This window comes from Protopterus annectens, chromosome 14.part0 (assembly GCF_019279795.1).
Source record: "Protopterus annectens isolate FY-2018-M chromosome 14.part0, PAN1.0, whole genome shotgun sequence".
NCBI lineage: Eukaryota > Metazoa > Chordata > Ceratodontiformes > Protopteridae > Protopterus > Protopterus annectens.
The window spans coordinates 444,556,783-444,576,505 of NC_056748.1; the positions used below are offsets into that span (position 1 = coordinate 444,556,783).

At 38.0% G+C, this 19,723-nt stretch overlaps 1 protein-coding gene across 1 annotated transcript in view; it reads left to right on the forward strand.

The window, feature by feature from the left end:
• Positions 1 to 19,723, forward strand: part of EVC2 (EvC ciliary complex subunit 2) — a 1,983,677-nt gene that overhangs the window by 530,353 nt on the left and 1,433,601 nt on the right. Inside the window, exon 6 of the mRNA XM_044056208.1 lies at positions 12,928 to 13,037. Coding sequence (XP_043912143.1) covers positions 12,928 to 13,037 — 110 coding nt within the window. The remainder of the gene's footprint in view (positions 1 to 12,927; positions 13,038 to 19,723) is intronic.

A 19,723-nucleotide genomic window follows, 5' to 3' on the forward strand; every position in this document is an offset into this window, starting at 1 on the left:
TTTGTCAATAGCAAGGGGTTCCTAGAAATACTGGTGATTAGACCCCTTAGGGCCTGGAGTGACCACTTCAGGGTCAACAGTTGTTTTTTTGATCAGATATTTGTGTGAGTCCTATAACCTGTAGAAGCAGTCAGGCTTTCTGGGTGCAAGAAGGAGCAAGTCAGGATTTAAGGAAGCATACTGAAAAACAATTTCCACTATTTCCAGAATGGGAGTTTGTGCTCAGGGAAGTATAAGAACTCCCTGACTCACTTTTTTGGACTGTGGGTATTCTTGTGCTTACCACTGAATATGTTGTCTCATAGTATGAAGAGTCTCTTCAAATGTGAGGTCTTAAGAAGGAGAGGCAGAGGGTATATTTTCCTCTGAATCGGATTCCTTATATGAGGTGTAAGCAGGGCCTTCAGATGCAGAGTCCTCCAAATCAGACTCTTCTTCTGAGTGCAGTGGATCAGGGAGGTATTCAGGTGGGGTGTCTCTCTTACTTTTCCATGGGGTAATATCCCCTGAAGTCTTTGTGGACCTTACAATGTTAATGAGGTCTTCAGCCAATTTAATTAAATTTTGTTGGGAGTCACTGAAACTGGGAATCCATAGGCCTAGGTGAAGGCCCTGCCACAATGCCTTTCATTGACGTGGGTTTGGCCTTGGGCCTAGGAGCATCTGATGCCCTGATGCCTGACTCTTTAGACTGAAGATGCACCAGAATGGGCCTAGGCCATGGAGAGTCTTTAGTTAGCAGTCACACATCAGGGGCCATGGCCTGCTAAGCAGTCTTAGACCCAACCAGTGAGCTGAAGATATGTGCTGTAGAAATCGAAGGGACCAAAGGCATGTCTGACTCAAAATGGATCTTGACAGAGGCCTGGATCGCTGAATAAAAGGACAAGGGGGGCTTTGAAAGCACCTCACCTTCTTCAACAATCACAAGTCTAGTAGGCGAGTCAGAGGGTGAGTGTCATCCATGGAACATAGGCTTTTGTTTCTTATCTTTTTTGTGCTTAGGATGACCATTGGATGCCATAGTAACATCATTGCACAGATTCCTGTCTCATATAATGAGCTAAAAGCTGTGCTCTACATCTGATAGTTCTAGATTTAAACCTAGCACAGAAACAAGAGTTAGGGATGTCATGGTCTGGGCCTAAGAAAGTTACACAAAATGTATAGAAGTCTCTGTGTGGAATTTGTTTACCACAGCAGAGACAATCACTTTATCTGACATGAGTCAAAGAAGGAAGAAAGAAAGGAGTCACCAGTGGAGAACATATCTTTCTGACGACAACGTCTCTCTGGTGCAGACCGACCAACACACTTGAGATCTGCTTCTGGCTGCGACGGCATGAAAAGACTGAAGTGATGATGCAGGTTGGCTCCCTTTATACCAGAGCATATAGATGAGGCATCCACCAGCCTGGGAGGGAAAAGACGTTTCTCTAGCAGGCCAACCGAGGGCTTACATGACAGGAAATCCCAACTGTCAGGACTGCAATAGTGAAACACGAAGAACATCTGATTATTTCTCCCAGAATTTTCTTAAGCTCCATTATAGCATTTTGAGTAGAATATAAATACATGCCAGTGTAATCCTCCACCCTTACCTGTAGCCCCTTATCACTACAAATTTGCCGTTATCTTTTTTATCTTCTTCTATCACTGTTAGAGCTCCTCTTGCAATTAATGTAAGTACTACTCTTTTCCTTTGTCTCAGTTATTCCTCTGAATAACTATCCTGAAAACCTTTCTTTATCAAATGCATATGTTCAGTTCTTTCCAATTGTTTCTCCTGTAACATAGCTGTTTGCATTGTACATTTTATTATAGCTCACTATTCTTTCTTTTTTGCATTTATCTGTGAGACCATTGAGATTTAAAAACATTACAGAAAGCATCACCGTATTAAAAAGTTATCATTCCCACCTTTTATGTATAGCACCTTTTTTGTAAAATGTCTAATTCCAGCTTTTGTGTTACATGCATACACTGGCAGATTGAATTTGTGTATAGTTGTTTCTTGTCATATCCATCTGAGGGGTTCAGGCACCTAGGCAGCAAGTCATTTCCCTGTGGTACATTTGACTGGGGACACATGGCTGAAGTGACATTCAGCTGCAGAGAAATATGGCTGTTTCCAAATTACCTGTGGGCAAAGAGAATCACACACTGCCATGCTCATAGCTTTAATAGCCAAATGCATGGCAGCAGAAGAAGTAATGAGTGTTGTGCTCCATGTACAGTACATACTTATATAACTACAACATGTATAAGTGTGTTACAGCATGGAGGAAATTTTGCAGGCTACTGTAGTTACATTTATGCTCCAGTATGCGTTTTAGGTAATGTCCCCTAGACTATGTGAAGGGGGTAGTGGTCCACACACTCCAGTTATAAAGGCACTGTCCATTGTGCACTTCAGTTTTACTGCCACTGACATGCCCTCTGGCCAGCCTGCCGTATTACCTGCTGTCTTATGTTCTCCTGGGGACCATGGACATGGTTTCCCCCTTGTGCATTTGGTTATTAAAGCTGTGGGTATGGCAGTGTATGCTTCTCTTTGCCCACAGGGAATTTGCAAACAGCCATATTTCTCTGCAGCTGAATATCACTTCAGCCATATGTCCCCAGTCAAATGTACCACAGGGAAATGTATTGCTGCCTACGCGCCTGAACCCCCATCTGAGCCTATGTCACATCCTACAAAACACAACTTTTTGTTTTATTGAAAGCCCTCAAAAGAAAATAAAAACAAGCAAATTGCCAACATACCCCTAAACCTGTTAATTTAATAGTAACACACAAAACTATGTATATCTTTAGATATTGAAGTTTTACCTTCCCAGTAGGAACAAATGTCCCAAACTGGCAGCCACACTCACAAACTTAAGTTAACCTAAATGAAAGGTTATCCATGCTAAGATGTGTGGTGCAGTCTGTGCGTCTACTAAGTGCCAACTGTTTTTGTCTTATCTTTATAGCTCTACCAGCTGGGAAAACCCCTGAATGCTTTCAGAGAACATTATCTCCTTTCCAGTTTCTCTTTTCTTCATGTTTGTTCCCCAGCTAGTCACTCTCCATAAGACTGTAACAATTTTCTCTTTATCATATTGTCTCCATTGGGTCATGAGAATCAGACAATTTCTTTTTATCAGATTTTCCATGGAGATGTGAGGGCCAGATACAGAATTGCTACTAAGCATACATTCATCTGCTAGGAAAAAAGTCTCATAATATTCAATACTCTTTTTTTTTCATTCATTTGCTTTCTCTTAAAATTTGTTACTACATAAATCTAAGGTCCTTAACCCAGTCTTTCTCACATGCAAGAATGAGAAAAAGCGACACTAATTTGTCATGCTTTTTTAACCAGGTTTTTTTTTTTTTTTTTTACATTGCATTGCCTACATTTCTTTAAACTGAACAAGAAGAAAGAGGTAAAGGAGAAAGAAAAGAAAAAAGTACAGCAGCAGCAACTATTTACAGTCCCCATTACATTTAAAAATAACAGAGAAAATTGTACTTCATAGCATACAAAGAAAACCATACACTACAAAAATAGCACCGTTACGTTTTGTTTAGTTACAGTTAACGTTCTCCTCACTCTTCCCCTCCTCAAAGCATTTTTCCAAACATTAATGACATGAAGTAGGGAATGTACTTCCCCCACAAGTCCAACAAATTCTGAAAAAGTCCAATATTTCCAGATTTTCTTGTTCTGTCATATTTCCCAAATGTAATTATTGCATTGTAATCCCACATTAAATTAGTGGTTTTATTACTGTTCATCTCCATCTCCCAAATCCTGTCTGTGCTTTATTTTCAATGTACTCTTGATTCTTCTAGTTAGCTCTTGTGCTCCCTTCCTTCTTTCTCTACAACATTTCTGTTGAAACAGTGGAAAAGGTTTCACAGGTGCAGTCTCTCAGAAGAACAAGAAACAGAGTCTCCTTCTGTTTCACAACTCACTTTTCATTGGACAAACTTTTGTATTTCCTCCTTAGCATGTACTTCATCAAAAAATGATTTTGTCTCTCAAGGGAAGATTACCTTGAAGACAGCTGGGTGCATCAATTTTGAATCTCACACCTACATCTCGACATTCTCTGAATAGTGGAATTAATTTACTCCTCTTATAGCCGGTGTACAACGAGTAGTCATTCTCCATAAACACTTTACTGTCTTCCACTTTTTGTATTTTGTCCTTCTGCCACAGTTTTGTCAGAATCAACTCCTTCTGCTGGTAGGATTGCATCTTTACTATTAAAGGTCTAGGCTGCTTTATCATAGCCAGGTTTGGAGCATACACATGATGTGCCCATTCAGCTAACATCTCCTGCTGCGGAATACCAGTCCAGTTGCTTATTTGTGCAGTCTGTTACTTCAGGCTTCACTGGTACAGCTGAAAATCTCAGTTTTTTCCCTACGTGCTCTGTCCTCTAATACTTTTATTTTTGAAACATCTATTCCTGGGCAGTTTCATGTTCAGCCAGCCTTTTCTTCATTTCAGCCTGTTTTTTTTCTTTTTGTAGCTTTATCACTTCATCTGAGTATCTGTTAAAAGCTTCTTCCAGCCTTTTGTTGTTTGTGTTGATCAGTGTTTCATTTATTTAACCAAGTCTGTGTGCAGTTGTCTTGTTATCTTCCTGTACGTTACTGGAAGGTCGTGTCTGGAGGTTGCATTGCTTTTTGCTGAACACCTGCAGAACAGAACTTTCCCCAGTCAGTGTTTTGTCACTTTCTGTAATTTATTTTTTTCCAGGTCCTCTGTATTTCTTTTTTCCTGGCATCCAGGCAGTACACTTACCAGCAGTTACTGAAATTTAGCCATATATACAAAAGTCTACTGGCCTTCTCTGTTGAGTTTCTGTTTTCACACTGGGAGAGCTAGAGTTGAGCTGTTACTCAGTGTGCAGCCATCTTGGAAATCGCTATGCACTATAATGTCTAGGCAAAATAGTATAGTATTATACCATTAATGACAGCAATCAGATGTAACATTTGTAGTCTTATAACTTGCACAGCAGAAGTATGAGGGCATGCAAACTATAATTGACATCTGCTGAATGTGTACAGGCTTTTTTGACATCCCTTTAGCTGTTCAGAATGCTTCCCTGAATTTTATCTTGGGGGAATATATTTTTTTTAATAGGGGATCAAGCCCTAAAGGAAATGTCAGTTTTAACTAACTGAATAAAGGTGATAAAATGTCAGAAGGAGAGTTGACGTAGGAGGAAAAATGGAATTGCCACAAGAATGTATGTATGATTCATTGAAAAATAGCATGACTCAAAAGACACTGAACAAGAATGGGCTTACTTATATGAATAAATAATTTAAAAACATTACAGTAAACAGTTCATATATACTTGATCACAATGATATAAAAGAAAGGGGAAACAGAGATAAAGACTATATAAGGAATAGCAAATGTTTTAATTTATCCTCTGAAAAATAGTCATTGTTAATTTTGAATATTTATCTGTCATCCATCAAAGGAAATGTTAAAAATAAACCTGAAATGTACATTTTAAATTAAAGTAACATCCTACATAGAAAATGCACGTCACTATATGCTGCAACTATGCAGATGTGAAAATAATATTAAGATGAATCTAAAGCTTGTTGTATTGGATTATAAGGTGTAAAGAGAGCTTTTGGTGAGCACTCTACTAAAAGTTGTATGTTTAGGTTGCCAAGCGTTTGGGGGGGGGGGGAATTATGAAGGTTTATGGAAAGTGCTATTTACTTAATTAGATAAGTCTACAAATTGGGATTTGGCTAACATTGTAAGTGCTGTAAAACAAGGCACTTTAAGACTTAATGGTGAAGAGGCGAATGAATTAAGTCATACATAAGAGTTGCAAAGTTTTGCTTAACATTGCACACACAGTTTTAGTTTAAGAGATGTTGAGCCACAGATTGATATTTTTACAGTGTAGCTGTGTGTTATTGTATGACTGTTGAGTGATATTTTGTAACACCTAGAGATTGAAATAATAAATTAACCAGTCAGTCAGTTTGTTGCATATAGGTATGGTTAAGCCAGTGAATTCTGAAATTGAGGTAAATATAGTCTTTTTTACCAATTTGTTGTAATAACTCTGCTGACTGTTGCTAAAGTATACTGGGGAAGAGGATATTTGTACTTACAAACCCTAGAGGACTCAGTGCATTATATAGCACAGGAAAATGTGATAATATAAATTTGTGTGACAGTGACAACTGTGCAGATGATAGGACAGCTTTCCAAAAATCAGACCGTAAAGTACAGTCTTAAAATATATGTTTCCAGTCAGCTTTTTAATGTATGTCACCTCTCAACACTTTTTTACAAATTTTCTAAAGTCTATCATGAAAATGAAAGGCATAGTTTATAATTTCCTTGTAAACAATTCCAAAAAAGAGAGTAAAAAATGCTGATGAATTTCAAATTAGAATTTTGCTTAGACTGAGATGTCTATGCTTATATCCTTTGTTAAAATGTTTAGTATGAGTCCAAAACAGATTTTTAAATTACCTTCCCTCCTGTAATACTACTGTAGCAACCATTTCTCCCCCTTTCTGCCTCTGCTTCTAAAAAAGCTACTAATAGGCAGTAGTTCTGAGAACTTCCAGAGCTGTAGTCTTGGAAATGGGCTTTTGCCTTGGTATTGGCTCCTGTTTATATTCTACATTTATTATTTTTTCTTTCTGTTTTGCAAACTTGTCACCAATTTTAGTATTCTTAATACTGTATGTAACTCTGTACTCTATTATCTTCAATCTATTGACCATTTCTAGAATATTGTTTCATCATACTCTTAGACATATTTTAACTGTATATGTTTAGTTTAGTTATAAACTCTGCATTATGATTACCTTTGTTATTTTTACTATTTGGAGCGTTTCTCCTCGGGCCTCTGCTGAAAAAGGGCTATTGCCCAGTCGGACTACCCAGTTAACAAATGTCAAATAAATAAACTAACACTTAGTAGATATCAGACAAAATAGGTATTTTTGTTAGATTTAATTAGTATTGTACATTAAAAAAGGAATTTTCCTGTAGTTTTGTATCAGTGCGGTTTCTCATACTCTAAGTAACAAATCATCATATTCCAGTGTGTCACTCTCAGTGATGGTACAGCACATGGCTTTCTTTGCCTCTAAACCATTGCACTAATAACCTACATTTCCTTCTTTCCAAGTCCACATTTTATCTGGTTTTGTTTCTTCAATAAAAGATACCATTACACAAAAAGGAAGTAAAGGGTCAACTTGTAAGAGCAGGATGCTTGTAAATAAAGTTTTTAAAAGTATTTCAAATGCTAGAGAGAGAGAGGGTTTGTAGGTGCATGACTGTGTGTGTATGTTTGTGTGTGTATGTGTGTGAGATATATGAAAGACAAAAACCTCTAGCACTCCAAAAACAAAGTTTCAAGTATAATTCCTTTAATTCATTGACTATCTTGGAAAAAAAAAAAAATAAACAGGTAAAATGGTGGAAATAGCCTCCAGCCAGCATGACCAGCACAAACAGGTTTCGCAAAAAAAAGTGTCATCAGTGCAAAGGCATGCAATTTCCTGTTCATGTAAATAAATTCCATTTAAAGAGACATGCCCCTATTTCAAGAGTTGCACCAATTCCAAACGGATAGTCAAAATACATGCTTAAATACTTCCATACCTGTATGAATACATAATCATCAAGTACAAGTGGATCAAAATTCATACTATAAATACTTTTCCAACTCACAAATTACTGCACATAATTAAAAAATACAAATATATATATATATATATATATATATATATATATATATATATATATATATATATATACATTCAAATATACACATATTTATGTACACATGCATGTGTGTGTAAATACATGAACATACTTACACATATATTCATAAGCATGTGCATGCATACACATGTACATATAAAAAATTCTTATTTCTTAATATATGCCCATGTACGTCATGATATTAGGAATAGTATTATATAAAAAACTAATTACCAGTGTTCATTCAAACCTGGCTTTATATATAGCCCCAAGATTTACTATCCATATTTTCTCTTTACGGTGTAACAACATATGTTTATAAGAATTAGTGAAACCCTTGCCCCTACTGTTTGTTTTGTGGATATGCAGGAGGTCCATCAGAGTGGGTTCTGACAATGCCCTGTATGCCAGGCATAGATCTCCCCTCAAAAGCCTATAGGCAACAGAATACAGGGATAGGGCCTTGAGGCAGTCTGCATAGGACATATTACTTACGCCCTGTATTCTTTTAGTGAGGAACCACTGTGGGTGTTCCAGTTGTTGGATATGCCTGGTTAGGTGCAAGATGCCACCTTACAGTAAACACATTTACCACTTGTGGCACTCCCCAATGGCATATTGCCATCTAAATCCTGTTTATTAATCTCCATCTTTTAAACCATGACAAATGTTCCTGTATATTCCTGCCTCTCCAGTAACTAAATTCACAGTAATCACCCAAAAATTGGGTAAAAAAATGATCCATCTTAAGAATGCACCAAAACCTATTCAGGACTTCCCTGATCTTAAAACTATCACTGCCATAGGTAGTAATAAACCTGATATTGCCAGGATTCCTACTTGCACTGTCCATTTCATGGCCTGAATTCAAAAGGTTCTCTCTTGTAACTTGACTGACTGCTACACCAGCTTGTTTAACTAAGGTTTCTTTAACTCCTTAGTTTAAACTTCTCTACTATTTTATCTTTTTCAAGTTGAAAGTAATTATCATCACTACAGATACGTTTGAGCCTCAGGAATTGGGCTTTCAGAATATTTAGAACTGTATGTCTAGCATGGCAACTATCAACCATAAGTAAGGAATTCTTCATGAAGGGTTTCAAATAAAGTGTAGTAGCCATGGTGCCATCAATAAGCTTTGTGACATTGACATCCAGACGGTCAACAATAAAGAATTATATTTTACCCATAAAATGGATGTCACATTTCATCAGCATTCAAATAGATTAGAAAGGAGTTTGAGATATTCAAGGAATTAAAGGAATTACACTTAAAACTTTGTTTTTGGAGTGCTGGAGTTTTTTTGTCTTTGATGTATAATAACTCCAGAGCACTGTAGTGTTTCATGCATCTGTTTTTCTCTTAATATATACGTGAGAAGAGACAGTTTGTAGGTGTATGGATGTCTGTGTGTGTGTGTGTGTGTGTGTGTGTGTGTGTGTGTGTGTATATATATATATATATATATATATATATATATATGTGTGTGTGTCTATATGGGTCTACTTCTCTTGTTCGAAATTACACTTGTTTGAATAAGCGAAGATCGAGACCCAATTTAGCAAAAGTGCACTTTCTCGAAACTCACAGTACAGTGGGGACAAAGAAATATACCTTTCCCCACTGTAGTGCAATCTCAGGTTTAGTATATATAAGTAGCAGGGGTGTGGGGGCTGCAGGGGGGCTTACCTCCCTGCTAAAATGTGTTTTTGTTTGCCGGACTGGACCCTTGCTACTTTTTTATACTACGTGCGAGAATACAGTCCGAGATCGGTAAAGTGAGTTTCGCGAAAGTGCACTTTTGGTTAAGTGCACTTTCATTAAAGTACGCCTTGATCTTCTCTTGTTTAAACAAGAGAAGTAGACCCATATAGATGTATATCTAGATGTGCTATTTTGAATATGGTTACAATTAATCACATTTTCTACCCTGTTATTATTTTCTTTTCAATGGCTTGCTTTAACATTTTTATCATAGCATAAAATCAAGTGGGAGGATTTTTTATTTGAAATTTTAAGGAACATAAATTCAGTGATCTATAAACTGTAAGCCATTACATATGTTATATGTGACTTGAATGCACATATCAGGAGAGGCAGAACAGGATATGAGGACTGCTTGGGTCCACATGAGTGGGGCAGAGGAATAAAGAAGGAGAGGCCATTCTAGACTTCTTTCTGCTAAGTGTCTTGATAGTAGCCAATGCATGGTTCAGAGAGACAGTCACAAGATCACATAGAATCTGATGTGGGTGGGAGGTTTGTGTAATGGTTAAAGTGCTTACCTTAGAAACACACGGTGCAGGGTTTGATTCTGACATGGGGTAATTGGCTAGGCTTAAAATGGCCCATAAGGGCAGTTAGCCTAGTACTAACCTATGAGCCTATGAACCTATGTGCCTATGAGAAGAGTGGCCAACATGCAACTCAGGTATACTTCCTCCTAGTAAAGGAAGGGCATTGAGGTAGAATCAGTGATTGCAAAGTCATCCCCAGTGAAAAAGTTGGCCTATGGCATAAACCACTGGTTGCCACAATCAGCTGTAAGCAGTGGTCAGAAAAGTCTCTACAGTCAAAAGAAGCCAGACTAAAAACCAGGAAGTTTAGTGGATTGAAAGGACAACAGTTTAAGGAATTACTCTGGGATCTAGCACCTCAAGTAGAAGAGGAAATAGGTGGAGCTGAAGAAGAATGGCATCTCCTCAAAACAGCATGTGCGAGGACTACATAATAGATATGCAGCTGAGCCAGGCATGAATAATAAATGCAGGAGTGTGCGGATGAAGGTGGGCTTACCCTCTCCAAAAAAACAAAACAAAACAAAAAAAAAACATCAGGAATTTAGTTTTTTTGAATATCATGATAGCTGACATTTTCAGTTGGGAGATGACAGGTTACGTGTCAGTTTAAGGCCATGGATCCCTACTGTATTTTTGTTTTCATTTTTCTTTTCTAATTGGTTTCTTGTATACTTTCATTGTGTAGTTGGTGGTCAAGAATTAAGGATTATGAGGTTGGGCATGCCCCTAGGGTACTTTGTGCAAGTCTCAGAATGGGTGCTGAAGTCAATCAGTAGGGAATTAGTGCATTACCTCATCATTGAATTCCAGTAATTTAAATAATAAGGTGGTGGCTGTGGTGGCTTAAGCTAGCTCGAGATCTGAAAAAAATGAACTATTTCAGGCATCCCTCCTCTTGATAGGATCAATTTTTGGTTCAGCTGATATACGAAGTACTCGTATAACAGTTGTTTGTAGCTTAGGCTCTGTTGAATGCAGTATCATACAGGTAGTTTCACATGGGCAACTTATATTGGATGGAATTCAGTAAATCTAACAGTGAAGGGAAATACACATTTTCTCTCTCATGGTAACCATTTCTAATTCAGAGAAAACCCTACCACACTACTGTATCAGGAAGAGGTGCAGCACAATGGTGAACTGTCTCTGTGGCCTACTGCAGGTACATATGACTTAATTAGCCATATGCTGTCCCTAAAGAAAAGCATATGGTAAGGCCGCTTAAGTTACCTTGACAGGCTGTGTTAATGAACATCGCCAAAAGCTTTCATTCATTCATTGTTTTCAGTGGATAAGATTGCATTAGAGGTAAGTGCTGGGGAGTTTAGTGGCAAGGTTGTGTGTGTGTGTGTGTGTGTGTGTGTGTGTGTGTGTGTGTGTGTGTGTGTGTGTGTTCAGAATATGATCAGGCAGGGGTGTGGGTGTGTGTGTGTATATGCATATGCATGAATATGTGTGTTGGGGGGCTGTCATAGATCCACACCCCTTAGACTAATGCGCAATATAAAGACATGCGTCTGGAGCGTTTTTCTCCGGGCCTCCACTGAAAATTGGCTTCTTTCTAAGTCTGACTTTCCCGGTAAACAAATGTTAAATAAATAAAATTCTTCAACATTGGAGGAGCACCAAAAACCAGGGATGCTATTTGTATTGTGCCATAAGTCTTGGAGGGGGGGAGAAGTTAAAGTAAAAAAAAAAAATGAGAAGGGAATTCAAGCCCTGTATTCTCTTTATATGTCCAGCTACTTAGCAGTGTGTTCACTGTGCTGGCACTAAACAACAGGGATAGTCTTGATATATTACTTTAATTCTCTATATAACAAATGGTTAAAGTAAAGAAAAAAAGGCAGGCTTTTTGAACCTTCCACCCTTAATACCAACATGAGCACAAACCAGAGCCTTAACCCTCTATGCTAACTGAAGAGGGTTTGTGTTTCACTGCATTTTATACCCTATAAGAAGTATGAAACTCTAGTGTCTGTCATTATTCACTGAGTGAAACAATCTGTGAGTTAAAGAGGGATAGCACATGTATAAGAGGCAACATCAGGTAAATAAAATCAGGGACAGTCTTAAACTATTACTTGGGAGCAAACATTTTGTAGAGCAAGATGTGTAGTATCATGGTGCACTTTACAAGCAATAAGAAGAATGCAACTTTAATGTCTGTTGTTACTGACTTTACTGTAAGAATCTGTGATTTACAAGGGCAGGGATTAAAAATAAGAAGCAACACTGAGATATTTTTTCAACTCATGGACGGGTAAGAGATATGTTTGTAGGTGTATATGTGGGCTCGCTTGTCCATGCATATATGTGTGTGGAAAAGTGAATTGGGGAAGGTGACTGTGTCACTAATGGGTGGTCCACCATTGGTGTCTACTGCAGGAAAGTGCTGATTTGTACTGCAGTAATTAAAGGTGATTCAAAGAGATGCCGATTAGCAGATAATGAGGTCTTTCATCATTGCGGCTGACACATCTCTCAGATGCATTTTCTGTGATCACAGAAACAGTCCCTTTTGACTGTTTCTCATAACACCTCTGGTGCAGTTCTTTTACAGATACCTGGGATTATTTTTCTCCTTGTTTTTTTTTTTGTATGACCATAGCTCTGCTACCTCATTTTCATTTTATGTAATTAAATAGCACTAAAGATATGTAGTTTTTGACATATTCTGCAAAAGGTCCCCCTTTTTAAGATGGTTATTCCATGTAACCAAGGTTTTTGTCTAGATTTGATTCCTGGTAATGTTAGAAATGACTTAAAACTGTAATTTTAGATGAAACATATATTTAAATAAAATATTTAATTTATTAATAAACATTTTAAGCAGTAGTATAATTAATAATATTTTTGTTTCAGCTGGTTCATCCTTTGTGACATACTATACAGCAGTTCTCAATGACAGTAATGCTCAAGAGGGAAAGATCCTATCTTTGCCTGCATATCTGACATACCGTAACTCATCACACGTAAGTAACTGTCAATTTGATAAGGTGCTGTAACTCTGCAAGCTGCAGTACTAATGGGTTTGATTTCCTAGTAACTTACTGACCTACAGGAAGTGTGATTGCTGAGTATATGTTAATATTTTCTACCTCCCACATAAAGAACAAAAATATTTTTAATGAAGCTTATTACTTGCTTCTGATTTATTGGCAAGCTTATTCCCTGTTCATGGAAAATGTTGAACAGTGTATGTCACTGTTCATATTTCAGATATTTATTTTTACTATTAGGTTCCGTAGTGTTGTGTTACCTCCCTCCATAGGTGCCGGAAGCTGTTGAAGACTGGGAAGGCAGAGGGTGAGGGGCACTTAGTGATCTAAAAAGGACAATTTTTTTATAACTATTTACTACCACTATATAGGTTCACTTGAAGGACGTTTTAAGCTTAATTCAAGCACCAAAAGAGAATTGGCTAACATTTTCTGATTGGTCTTACCTATTTCATAGCTGATAATTGTATATTAGCCCTAGTGAGAATAACAGTGATCATACCATAGATAATTTGAGGGGACCCTTGTAGGGGATGCAGCATTTAGGAACTGCCTCTATCCATTAGTGGCATGGGGGGGCAATCCTGGAGTACATTTTCTATTACCCAGCCTTAGATCCACATTGCATTTGAATATAGACAGATGAGCTTTGTTTTATTTTTATGGATAGTCTGTTCTGGAACAGTGGTAGCCTCTGTGATATATATCCATCTCTCCACAACATTCAGTTTATATACCTGGACTGAGTATTTCTGATGCCATTTGACTTGCTGATGTTCGGTAGGTACATCTGTATTATGTTGGAGGATGCTTTGTATGCCAGACATGTCACCTCTAAGCACTCTGTAGGATACTGAGTATACTAATAAATCTTTGAGGTGGTCCATGCAAGACCTGTTGTTTAGGACTTGTATCCTTTTAGTAAGGTATCTCTGAAGGTATTCCAGTTGTTGCATGGGGCTGGACAGATGCATGCCAAAGTGGGCATTATACAAAATGATTGACCTAATGAGAACTTTGTAAAGGAGGATAACAGCATCTCTAGATCTAGTCACAATTAATTTGTTTATAAGCTGTGCAGTATAGAAAGGCTTTATTGTGACTCTGGGCACATGTTGGTCAAAAGTTAGGTCACTGTACACACAAGTTCCCAAATGCCAAGCAATTGGGTCAGTTCTCAGAGGGCATTGTCATGATTTTGACACCAGTTATTATTTGGGACAAATCTTTCTGCATAATGGATAAGTCATTTGGGGACTCAATAACTGGTCCTAGCTTGCAGTCATCTCAAACTTAGGTGGCCAAAGCCCTTTGGTATTTCCTTTTATTTTTAAGATGTGTATGCCAAACAGAAAAAGTCTCAGTACCGAACCCTGGGGACTCCATTGGTGATTGGTCTCTTGCCCTATTTTGATCTCCTGCATCCTGTGAGCAAGTTGGCAATCCAGTTAGTGATGCAAGTGTTTGCACCTACATTATTCATCTTTTGTACTACACCTGAGTAGGGGATTTTGTCAAAAAGCTTGGCCAGGTCAAGGTAATCTGGTGTGAACTGTTTTACCTTCATCCATTGCTTTGGTAACAAGAGTAAAGCTTAAATTTTGCCCATGATTTTGAGCCTTTCACACTTTCCTCTGGGCTGTTTTCAAACACATTTTTAGGGCCATGCATACATATATGCTTTCTTTGATTCACCTTCCTGATTGTATTAAATTAAATTCCTTTTATAATACAGCACCAGTTACAATGTTTTTTAAATTTGTAGTTTTGAACAGTCTTCTAGTAAGCAATGAAACAAAATGCATGAACCAATAATGACAAAACTACCCATTTCAGAAAATGTTAACCATAAAATGTCACTCAAACTTCTGCCATTACAATCCACCAATATCAGTAAATATACAACATTTCTGCAGAAGTAAATCATCTAAATAATTCCACATTAAAGGCATCTGTAACTAATGAAGAGGTTGCTGCTAGGAAACAACTTTATATTTCATTTAAAAAGTGGCTGTTGCCCTTGAAGAATAATTTGCCTATGTTACATTAAAAAATGATAAGCTAGTAATATTGCAATAAGAATGGATTGCAAACTGATAACAAGTTCATAGTTACTAGGTAATTCCTCCAAAGGAGGACATTCACAGGACTGCAGCATCCACTCCCTTTAAAATACAACACAGTACAGTATCAGCGATCCATCTGCATACTGTGGGGAGTAGAAACCACAGCCTTTTGCATTAAAAGTAAGGCTACTACCTGCTGTGCTACTAACAACGCAAACAGACTTGGAATAAGCAGCACTAAACTTCTCTTCCCCTGAAGCTCTCAGCTCCTTGTAATTTTTTTTATTTATTTAACAGAAAAGTCCAACTTGAAACAAAGCCAATTTTCAGCAGAGGCCCAGGGAGAAATGCTCCAGACATCCAAACACAGGGAGGACATACAGACGCCACACAGAAGGCACCCCAGCCAAGAATCAAACCAGAGAACCTCTTCCTGTGAGGTGACAACACTACCACTGCACCATCCACTTGACACAACTTGTTGTGTCTTTTGGCTTTTCCCACTTAGGGCTCGCCACAGTGGAACTCCGATCCGCTAATGATTGGCAGTAGATTTTTCATGAACACCGAGGTGCCAGCTCGACATTCAACCTTCAATGAAGGCACGCCCATTACACATGTTCGAATAAATCTCTCAATTTCACAGCAAAAGAAATCTGGAAAAAGCCAAAATTGTTTTGGGGGAGGGGGGCAAAGGCCCAAAACCAGGGACACATTTTAAATATTGCTTGTATAATCTTAGAAAGTTGCTAAAATAGTGTGTTGTGTTACCATGTGTTTACAAAAAAGATAAGAAAACAGAAACTTAAAGGCCTATCATTATTTAGTGAATTCCATTCTCACTGATTTGCCAGAAAACCACAAATTTTAAGAGGAACAAACCAAAATTATGAGCCAGGTATTTTGTGAAAGTCTAGACAGTTTAGACCTATGGACTAAACTCCCTGAATCACAAGTGGTGGTGTGGATAGAGAATGCAGGCTCCTGTCTGCATCAGTAAATCATGTAGTTAATTTAAATTAATTAATTATTTTATTTTATATAAGGAGTGTACGCTGGAGTTTTTAAGTACTTGATAATGTGTTTATATGGGAAAGCTTGTATTTATTAAATTTTTATTATTGTCGTGAACTATTCTGTTTATATTGTTTTTTTTAATGTACATGAAGTATTAAATATTACAAATAGTACATTTTTAGTAATTTGATGAACAAGAAATGTACGTTTAAAAGTTTAAAAAAACACATAACATGCATGTTTTAATAGTAGTAATGTCACACAATTATAGAAAAATAATTAATTCAGCAAAACACACATTTGCTTTTTTTCTCCTTAAATGTATCATGGTGCTTAGAACAGTGCATGCATTTTGTAACCATTTTCTCTATGTATGTTTTGCAATGCTGTTATTGTAATCTGCTGTTACACGGTGCTTCTGTATTCCCAGGCTGTGGCTAAAAAGGGTCCTTTTGGGACAGTCCAGTACCTCCAGTTAGCAAACTTTAATGAATAAATGGCATTTGGAATACAACTATTATTTGAATGCTGTTTCAGCACTACTGAATGCATACTTATTTTCCGCCAGTAGTCAACAAGAGATTTCCTGCAAGGCAATTGATTTCTTTGTTTTATATACTTTATTGCCACTAAAGTCCACTCCTGCACCTTAAATGGCTATCATTATTTAGTGAATTCCATTCTCACTGATTTGCCAGAAAACCACAAATTTTATGAGGAACAGACCAAAAGTAGTTGAGAGCTATGGACTAAACTCCCTGAATAAATTTTACACACATGCACGCACACACACACACACGCACACGCACACACACGCATGCACGCACGCACACACACACACACACACACACACACACACACACACACACACACACACACACACACACACACACACAAGGAGCACACAAGCTACTACATAAAATGAACGGAGGAGCATACCAGCTACTACATAACGTACATAAACAGAGGAGCACACCAGCTACTACATAACATACATAAATGGAGGAGCACACCAGCTACTGAATGCAGTAAAATAATGGAGGAGCACACCAGCTACTAAACAGAGCACACAGCCTTGGGGGAACACATAAATAAACCTCTCCTTACCGTGAATGATCTGCCAGCAGGCTTGATGTGATCAGGTAGTTTTTTCCGCACACTTTTCAGTGTTTATATAACATGCGACGCACGCATGAGTCCTTACAGGTCGTGCAGCTGTAAAAGTGGGGGTGGGGCTCACTCCCCCGTGCTCTATTGGTCAGGCACCTATGCCTCCCTCAGAGGTGAATTCCAGGTATAAACTTTCATGTAGAGCTGGATCAGATATTGCTTTATGTACCAGGTGCTGCAGAGGAATAGCTAGGTCAGTTGAAACCGTGGGCACTGCCCCCAGCTGGCATCCCAACCCTGAACCAAAGTTGAGGGCTAAAATAAATGCAGGCTCAAGGAGCACACACTGTATTCACTAATTACACTTACACATGATAGCATTTTCATTCATATAGTGTAGCAAATACCTCTCTGTTTCCTACACTGTGTGACCGACACTCCCCTTGCTTTTTAATAAACAGCCTCTTCCCTTTAAGCAGATTTCAGTGTATGACTACAGTAAAGAGCTTTTGTGTGCATGTGTAGCATGTCTTCACTGCATTGACCTGCTAACTTTTATATAAGTAATTGAGATCACGTAATTGCAACTGCTTACATACATTACAAGATTGCTTGTTGTAATAGTATTCTCTAACTGATTGCAGCCAGGGCAGCTGGTAGCTTTGTCCCACCCTACCACTATAAGATAGAGGTGATCTCTTAGCAGCCTGTAAAAAACAGTATACAATGACAGTTCCTGAATGTTTCTGAACAGCTTATGCTTTCCATTCCTTTGCTGTACTTGGTAAGGAATTGTGCTTTTTCAAGTTCGTTCAGGTTGATTATTCAAAAGTCACAAAACAACATTGTATTCCATGTCTCAAATCAGTAGGACATAAAATGGCAAGTAATCCCCATGGGGTGATTAAAATTAGATGGGGTACGGAGGTTACTTTTCTAACGGCAGTGAATGTATATTGGTCAAACTTTACATTTTCCAACATAGCTCTAGATTTTATAATAGTGTTTTTTTTTTTTTAGGATTTGACCATTTATTTTGTAATTATAATTTACACCTTTTTTGCCCGGTGTCATGATGCCATGTTCATTTGCATTAAAGTTAAGGTCGTTGCTACTGCACAACACATGTATATATGTAGACTGTCTTGGAGAGCTTTGACATATCTTTAGGAGTAATTATATTACCATTTACAATTAATACTTGGAAAAAATGGCTTTTCTGTACAGGAATGGACTGTCACTCCATTAATAGAATATATATGCATAATTAACTTTGGTGTTACTCAATTAGATGAGACCTGTTCTTGTTAGTGATTGTAGTTTTGACTAGTTTCTGTAAACTGAGCTAACATGTTAAACACTGAGCCTCTTTTCAGATATGATCTTGGAGGACTATTAAATATCATAATTGTCATCATTGACCCCTCCCCTTTCCCATTTTTCTACATGGAGTTGGGGCATCACATTAACTGTTGCCACCTGCCTCGATTCAGTACCACTGGTCCTACCTGCTTTTACACTGATTCCTGACTGTTGTATGCCTTCATTCATGCATTCCATCCATCTCTTGGCTGGACACCTTTGTTTCCTCTTGCCTTCTTCCTCTCTCCCCAAACCTTCCTCACCGTACAGTATTCTGCTTTCCTGCACATGTGCCTGAACCACCATGATCTATTCTCCTGACTTTCTGCGCAATCAAGGTTACTTTGGCTTCTGCTGTGATGTTGTCATTTCATCTGTCCCATAGTGTGTATCCTAACACCCATCTCTGACACGCCATCTCTTATCACCTCTAGGTTTAACTGTTTTGCCTTCATTGCCAAGGTTTCTGTGTCTTCCAGAAATGCTTTTTGTACCACTGTCTTGTATACCTTACTTTTCAACTTCTTTGGCATTCGTCTGTCACATAATTCCGCTGGCATACTGTCCCAGTTTGCTGCAGCACCTCTGATTCTAGCTTTGACTTCCTCTTTCAGAATTAATTTCTCTTCAGCCACCCCTCACAGATACTTGAATCTTTTAATTTTTTCCACTGTTTTCCATCCTGTCTTAATTTTCGGCTTCTTCTGATTTTCCCAGTTTGCTGGCATTAAAGCTGTCTTGTTTGCACCCAGTTTCATCCAATGTGGCTTAAGTTTTCCATTCCATTCCCCTATAATTTGCTGAAGCTCCTGTTCAGAGTCTGCTTGTAATGCCACACTGTCTGCATACAGCAACTTTGTTGATCTGTCTTTTCCAACCTATTTGCTAATGTAGCCCATCAACAGTAAGAGCAGTGGGCTCAGAGATGAACTCTGATACACACCTTCTGCCACTGAGAATCCCTCTGTGAGTCAGAGTACTGCTCATACTGGTGTCATTGGGTCCTTGTACATAGTCTGTACTAAGTCTTCTAATATTTCTGGAAATCCATACCAGTCACGGGACACCCCAAATCAGATTACTTGGGACTTTGTCATATGATGT